This window comes from Heterodontus francisci, chromosome 14 (genome assembly GCF_036365525.1).
Source record: "Heterodontus francisci isolate sHetFra1 chromosome 14, sHetFra1.hap1, whole genome shotgun sequence".
Classification (NCBI taxonomy): Eukaryota; Metazoa; Chordata; class Chondrichthyes; order Heterodontiformes; family Heterodontidae; genus Heterodontus; species Heterodontus francisci.
In genome coordinates, this window is record NC_090384.1 from 19,112,983 (window position 1) to 19,121,095 (window position 8,113).

An 8,113-nucleotide genomic window follows, 5' to 3' on the forward strand; every position below is an offset into this window, starting at 1 on the left:
GTGAGATGATTTTGGCTGATGACCTCTTGGAGTTGGAGCCTGTGAGGCCTCCACCAAAGACTGCGCCACCTGCACCTTTACAGGGGCAGACTCAGCCATTGGCAGAGGAGGCAGCATGTTGGTTACTGATTGAGGGGTGAGAAGTGGAAATGCTTAAAGTGGTGTTCACACTTTCATGTCCCCATTCACCATCATGTCTCTCCTGGGCCAGATGATGACTCCCATCACTCTGCTGTGGAGCAACTCGGAGCAGCTCAGTGACATCTTGTATGGCTATGGCTAAGGTATCTGGTATCCTGTTTAAGACAGCAGAAATGTTGGCTGTTATGTTTTCACCAGTTTATTGGATATTTTATATATCTGTTTTATCTCAGAACAATGCAGATATCACACTACTTCTAAATCAGTTATTTACTGTACTTTAAAATATCTCAGCACTTACAAGATCTCAGTACAATGCATTTCAGAATACTCTTGTGTTTACAAGAAGATTCCCACCCCGTCTTTTTAGTTTCAGTGTCATCAATGCTTAAGTTCCACCCATAAGCTTAAACAATCAAGCAAAGTGAACACTGATCAGTGGACAGACTAATAGAATCATACCCAGATCAATCAAACATTACATTGGAATCCACCATTTGCACATCTGTAGTCAGGACCTGCAGTGACTGATTATATAGCTGCGATTGAAGATGCATAGTTGAGGCCACTCTATCCAAGAAAGACATTCTCACAAGGCCTGCAACATCACTCCACAAATACATGAGCTATTCTCTAACCTTGCTGCCATTGTGGAATGTGTGCCTGGCACGACTGCCAGTGCCTCAGACATTTGCTGCTGACCCTCTATCCTTTTATTTGATGGGCTCCAGGCTTCAGCCTCTTTGTCCAGATGAGAAGAACGTGGAAAGGAATGTACCCTCCGACGTACATTATCTACAGCTATCCCCATCCCAACTCTCTGTTCATTCTCAATTGTGAACTGTGATTTACCAGGCTCGATCCCACCTAATTCTCTAACAACACCCACCAAAGTGTTGGTATCTGCATTGGTGCATGGTTCACATGTGTTCGATAAAGGTGTACCCTCAGAATGAATCAGTTCCTCTGAGGAAATATCGCCCACAAGGGCTGCAGGCTACTGTTCTTGGCATGCTAGCCCTGGAGGAAAGGAGAGACAGATAAGATCCAGTGACAGAAATGTCAAAATGGTACTATTCAGCATGATTAAGGTGATCATATTTCACTCATTGCTGAAATCAAGTCAACCTGAGTATTCTATGAAATGTGGCTCGGAGATGTTAAATGCTGTCACTTTGCAACAGTGAAGGGGGAATGACACCTATGAGTATCTGTAAGGCACGTGTTCACCTGCTAGATGCAGTGCATCTGGTGAGGGTGACTTTCAGGCAGATGCATCACGAATAACACTGGTAGCATTTGACGACACATGTCAAGAATCAGATGAGCTGAATGAGGTGGTATTAAATTACATGAGGATCAATATGAGTGGCAGTTGTGGACAAAGGAATGCAGAGGTGAAGAAGTGTAAAGGAAGAGAATGATGTGTGCTTCTGAAACTTAAATGACTGTGAGGAATGATGTAATGAAGGATGTTTGACGAGACAGAGTAAGGCGAGGGCTGCAGGATGTTGCTGAATCTGCTACTGTGCTCACCTTTCCTCACCCCTGGTTAGGTCATTAAACTGTTTCCTTACACTGGATCCAGGTACACGGCACTATACTCCTGCTGCTGACTTACTCAGGTACTTCTAACTATGCTTTCTTGGTGATAGCAGCAGGTTACGTCTTGCCATTTTCTGGGTGGAACACTTCTTCCTGGTCTTTCCTGCACCCAGTACTACATCAAATGATGCCTCATTGAACTGGGGCCTTTGCCCTTCCTGAGTTCATCTGAAAATTTTGCCCTCTCTCCTAACTGCTCCCAATTCCTCCAGAAGTTCATTGGTGCTTTAACTAGGCGTGGTGAAACCACATCATACGGGTGCACATCACACCCACTTTGGTGCACTGGAAGTGCAAAAGTCCTAAGTAAAATGATAATGAAATTGGACATTATCACGTGCCCCACATTCTTCCACGATTCACACCTGCTATCTCCCCCACTCCTGTGTGTTAATATTGATCCCTGTAACTTTTACAAGGAAGCTGTTAAAGAACAAACCAATTTAGTCAGTCATTCATGGGTATTAACCAAGTAATATACATGTTTTTAATGTAAAGGGAGGAAGTAAAATCATCAACAAGTAGTACTTAGCAAGCTAAGGAAATAAAAGACTGCCAGACTGCTGGCACACTCACATAGTTTGGAAGCTGATCCTCCTCACTCTCATTCTTCATATCTATGCAATTTTCCAAAGGATCATCTAACTGATGGAGAGAAGCAAAGTTGACTGGGCTAATCCTATGACCTAAACAAAGACCATAGCTTATATCAGGCATGGTGCTGATGATTCTGCCAATACTGAGACATGCTATGCCATTCTTACTCTTATTTAAGATGATTGTAAAATTATGAATAGATGTCTATAGTTCCAATAGGCTTCCAGCTACTCCATTCCTTCCTCACAGAAATAATTAGTATCATCAGATTTCCTCAGAGGGCGAGTTTCTATTTTACTCCTCTTTCACTTTTCCTCAACTCTTCCTGCCTCAGTATCAATCCTGGACAAAATCTATTTCAAGCCTTTCCCCAGTGCTAATTTAAAATTCGTGCCATAAGAAAGTGAGTAAGTCAGGCTGGGAAAGGGGAGTCTCTCCCACCAGATTGGCCAGCAGGTTCGCACGTTCCTCATTTTACCCAGCTATTCTTTAGCGAGGTACAAAGGAGATGATGAGCAACTCAGCATGTGATGGGGTGGGGCTTCCCAGCTCTAAGCCACATTCTCCTTTTAATAGAGATGACATGTTGTGGTGCCAAACACATCACACCACCACAAAACCCTTACAAAAGGACTTCAGTTCAAACACTGAGGTTAGAAATCACTCCTATTATCAGACTTCAAATGTAGATCTTCCTCTTCAGTAGACAGAAAAATCTGAAGAAACTACTGTCCAATATCTGGAAAAGCCTTTTCCCCATAAAACCACTGTATCTTGATAAATCTTTATTTACACAATATACTGGGAGAGTGCCCTGTTTTATTCAAATAAGGCCCCGGAACTAAGCTGGCCCAGGCATCACACTAAGCCTCTCAAGGGGTTTCCTCATCCCCTCCCATCCCACACTCCCAACCACCCCGAATATGCCCCTAGTTAAAATTAATACCTGTGTGTTAGTTGGAACATTGCCCTTTCACCTTTGTGATCTAGAAAGTAGCATTAAGTCAAATCCTTGCTACTAGAGATATGAAAGGTACATTAAGCAATTCTGCCCATGTGTCAGAACAGTTCTTCTTACCTTCGTAGAAAAGTTCATTGTATTCAGGAGATCTGTTGAAGTCCCCGCACAGGCCACAGGTTTTGTTTTTATATTTGTCTCCGAGCTCAACCTTGAAAGGGAAAAAAATTCAGAGAATTCACAAAATTGCATGCACACAGAGATGCTTGGAGCATTGGCAGGGCTGTCAGAGAGCCTGTTGTCACTGTCATAGAGCATTGAGAAGTCTGGTTCCAACTTGGCACAGGGCTTCATGCAGTGATGGAGACCATTCTTTCCAGTGAAGAAATGGTGGCCAACTCTATAACAGCACTTGCAGACCCAGATGTGATGCAACATCTGGTGGCCAATGTCTCAGCTTTCATTGTAGAACAGGCAGAAGCCACCCAACATCTCAGTGCAGCAGTGCAAGCTCAGACTGAGGTGATGTGATCCATGCTTGTTGGCATGCATGCCCAGCTTGATACCTTACAGGTTTAGACTCTGCCATCATGACTGCAGATACCAGTGCTCAAAGGGGCTTGCACGCTCTCACAACAGTCCAGCAATTTGTGGTCTGCAGATTACTAGGATTGCTAAGGTGGCACCAAAGGGAGTGGCAATGGCTCCATGGTGCATGAACCTGCTGTCCTCTCTCAGGAGCACAATATTTATGCCTTCACCATTGCCAGCAACCTGCTGATGCCTCACAGCCAGCCAACCCAGACTGCAAACACCCATGTAAAATGGTGCAGTCAGATGCCGGGTCCTCTCCAGAGCTGCTCGAGGATGCCTTCCAAAGCCATCTGTAGTCTTCTCCACTGAAATTCAACAGCCTTCCACAACCATGCTGCAGTCACTGGGGTAGATCTACGTAGGAGCTTTAAGCCAGGCAAAGGCACCTGTTAGATGGGTACTAAGAGAATGCACAAAGTTGATTAGTTGAGTTGTGTTTGTATAATTGCAAGTGTTGGTGGATAAAGTTGTTCTGCATGGTCTTTCTGTGGTGCCTTTTATTTTAGGCTATTGACCAAGAGCACACAATGATGGTCCATAGCAGATGGATTGAAGGATAGGGAATTGTGAGGCAATGGTTACATGGGAATGTTTTCAGTGGAACTGGAGTCTGATGAGCTGCTCACCGATAGCCTGTCTGGAGTAATGTTCCAGATGCCTCCTCCCTTCCTCATCCTCCTTTCATCCTCTTCCTGCTCCTCATCCTCCCCACTTCCTCATCCTCCTGCTGTGCAGCTTCCCCTCTCTGTTGCCTGCACCCTATCTCCCTGGCATGCTGTAACTCAAGGCAAACTGCAACTACAGCCTCCATGCCTGCGAGCAAGCTCTCTGTCAGAGGGCTTCAAAATCCATTCAATTCCTTGGTGAAGACCAGTTCCACTCCTTCTGACGGCAACAGCTTGTCAGAGCTCATCCAACTCACTCTGCAGTAGTAAAAAGTCAAAAGCAGCTCACCTGCAAGTCTCATGCTAATACCTTTAACTAATGCTAGTGGGAATAGGGTCCCTCAAGCAACTGAAAGCAGGTACAGCTGGGAGTGATTAAGAGAGGGTATTAACAGGCACTGCGAGGTCCAAAATGGCAGGTCGAGCACCAAATCAGCATTTCCCACTGATTGACATCATGATCTGCCCACTCTGCATGCTTCTAGAGCATGCATGGCACACCCACGCTAATGCCCTTACAAGCATGGCGCTTCACATGCCTGCTCTGCAACTGGCTGGAAGCCGATACCAGCAGCACCAGAGTCAAACTTTGCAGCTTTTGTCTGTGTCCACTTAGTATCAACTTTTTTCATTATGTTTAAATGCTTGTCATCCTGTAATTACACCCTTCTCCCTTCCCCCAGTAAAGATGCTCCAATGCCAGCTAGCTGTAACGACAGAGTGAGAAATTTACTTTGGCACATTGCATTATCAATATAGAAACAACCTACATTTATACAGCACCTTTCATGGCCTCAGCGCATCCCAAAGTGCTTTATAGCCAATGAAGTGTGGTCACTGTTGTAATATATGTATGCGACAGCTAACCTGTGTACAGCAAAAAATGTTGGTTGAGTTTTAAATGTTGGTCAGATCAGTAGGAGAACCATCTTGCTCTTCTTCAAATAGCATGACAAGTTCTTTCATGCACACCTGAGAGGCCAGATGGAGCCTAAGTTGAACAACTCATTCAAAAGGCAGCACCTCTGATTGTGCAGCACCCCCTCAGTACTGGACCTGAGTGTCCTAATCTCTGCTGCTATCTTGAAGTCATGACTTTGACTTTCAGTTCTCCCACTGCACCAAAGCAGACATTATGTGTATGTGGAGGTGGACATTTAGAATAGGAAAATAAGCACAGAACAAATGACTTTAATATGGGGACTAAATTACATCTGTGCACCCTGCTCCAATTAATTCCTGACTTCTGACCCTGACTCGTGTGAAAACTGCACTTGATAATGGACACTCGTGCAACATCATGGACGATGGATGAGTATTTTAATAAAAATCTTAATGTCTGCACTCACTTCCTGTAGAAACAAATCTATATAAACAACCCAAAGAAGATGCAATCAGATCATTGCCCTGCTCTCCATGCTTGCCCTTCTTGTAGGAGAATCTAAAACTCGGGGTCACTGTTTAAAAATAAAGGACCGCCCATTTAAGACAGAGATGAGGAGAAATGTTTTTTCTCTCAGAGGGTCGTGAGTCTTTGGAACTCTCTTCCTCAAGAGGCAGGGGAAGCAAAGTCTTTGAATATTTTTAAGGCAGAGATAGATAAATTCTTTATAAGCAAGGGAGTGGAAGGTTATTGGGGGTAGGCAGGAATGTGGCTTTGAAGTTACAATCAGATCAGCCATGATCTTATTGAATGGCGGAGCAGGCTTGAGGGGCCAATGGGCCTACTCCTGCTCCTAATTCGTATGTTCATCAATGTTTGAATCCTAGGTGTTTGACCTTGATCATAGTGTTGTGTTTTTTTTATTATTTCCAAATCTCTTACTCATTCTGAGTGTCATTTAAATGTAAATCCTTCCATTTGCCATATTTCTACTGATCATTAGGATACCCGTGGGAGCTGGCTGTAGTGAAGATTGCTATGAGAGGTTGAAATAAAATGATTGCAGTGGAATAAGCAAATGGATAACCCGTAAAAGAGACCAACGGTGTTTTGGGTCTTCGAGAGGATAAGAGTACATGAGCGAAGAGTTTCTGATAAATCGATACATGACAGTGGTTTAGTCACAGTTAAAGTGTTGTGTGGGTGTTTTATTATAGAAATGGCATTAAGACCGTGCACAGCATACAGCATTTATCAGCATGATACAAGTGATGAGAAACTAAGGTTATGAGGAAAGTTTTGAGATACTGGGACAGAAGAAAGCTCAAAGGAGTTTTAATAGATCCTTTTTATATTAGAGAGGTTTTGATTGGCTTCATAGTGAAAGACTATTTCCTCTTAATGGAGAACCACTGATGAGAGAATATCAATTTAAAATTGCTCAAAGAATTGCTTTAGGATTTGTTTTAGATTGTTCTGGCAAAGAACTAGCACCGACACAATAGGGTGAAGGGCTGTCTGCCATGACCTTTTAATAGCTTGTCTGAGTGGTGGTAATGTTGCCTGAGTCAGAAGTTTGAGTTTCCAGCCACACCCCAGGGACATCAGCACATATTTTACGCTGAAACTTCAGTTCAGTGCCGAGGGAATGCGCTATTGTTGGACATGCCATCTTTCAGTTGGTCTGTTAAACAGAGGCCCTATCCCTTGGATCAGGTGATTGCTAAGGATCCCACAGTGCTATTTGTAGAAGGTTAGTGGAGATTTCTCTGGCCAAGATATGTCACTCAGCCAACATCACCAAAATATATTTACTGGTCATTTATCTCATTTGTATTTGTGGAATTATGTTGCACAAATTGATTGCCATGTTAGCCGACAAAACACCAGCAACTGCACTTCAAAGTAACTCATTGCTTATGAAATGCTTTGAGATGATTTGAGGATGTGATAACTATTATATAAATAAAGTTTGTTCTTCCTTGTGAACTTTTTTTAAGGGGTTCACATTATAAGTGCTTACATAGTCTGTGTGTGTTATGAAACATCATATTGCTGATTCTTATAGTGTCAGCACTTAGACACAGTGCCACAGGATGGAGCTATCTGTTCTCTACACTGGATCCCAAACAAAAAAAAAGTAACCAAGAGCCAGCATGGGCGCCCTGGAGTATATTCCAGAGGTTTCACTGTGATAATGAGACCCTCCATGGAACAGCTTGACCACTGCCCGTCTCAATCACAGATGGTGTGTGGTATGAGAAGAACAACGAGAGCAGGAAGGAGGGAAATGTTAAAAATACAGGAAGAGTTCTCACAGTTTGAAGAAATAACTAAATTATTAAATGAATATGAAAGGATACACACCATCAAGTAGTCTTCATTGTTCCAGACAACAATAACGTCAACTCCCTGTTGCTTGGCCAACAGTCTAACAAAGTTCCCAAAAGGTTGAATACTTATTCCATTCGAACTGTGTGGCAACTGAATATTCCTGGCAAGCAACAACAGCAGATGAATTATGTGAGACAATCCCAGGACGTATAATACAAGTCAGTCAAGTGGATCTAATATCACCAAGAGCAAACAGGACTTTACACAAAAAAGACATATGGTATCAGTATGTTGGTCTCATTTTGTTTATTTTTATTTACTAAATGTGAGAGTATG

The 8,113-nt window shown here is 43.1% G+C and overlaps 1 protein-coding gene across 1 annotated transcript in view; it reads right to left on the reverse strand.

Annotated features, from left to right (window-relative positions):
• Window positions 1-7,860, reverse strand: part of LOC137377250 (mucin-6-like) — a 268,629-nt gene extending 260,769 nt beyond the window's left edge. Inside the window, exons 1-3 of the mRNA XM_068046793.1 lie at window positions 7,811-7,860; window positions 3,422-3,512; window positions 2,323-2,432 (exon numbers count right to left, since the gene is read on the reverse strand). Of these exons, the coding sequence (XP_067902894.1) occupies window positions 2,323-2,432; window positions 3,422-3,512; window positions 7,811-7,813 (204 nt within the window). The 5' untranslated portion in view covers window positions 7,814-7,860. The remainder of the gene's footprint in view (window positions 1-2,322; window positions 2,433-3,421; window positions 3,513-7,810) is intronic.
• Between the last annotated feature and the right edge of the window lie 253 nt (window positions 7,861-8,113).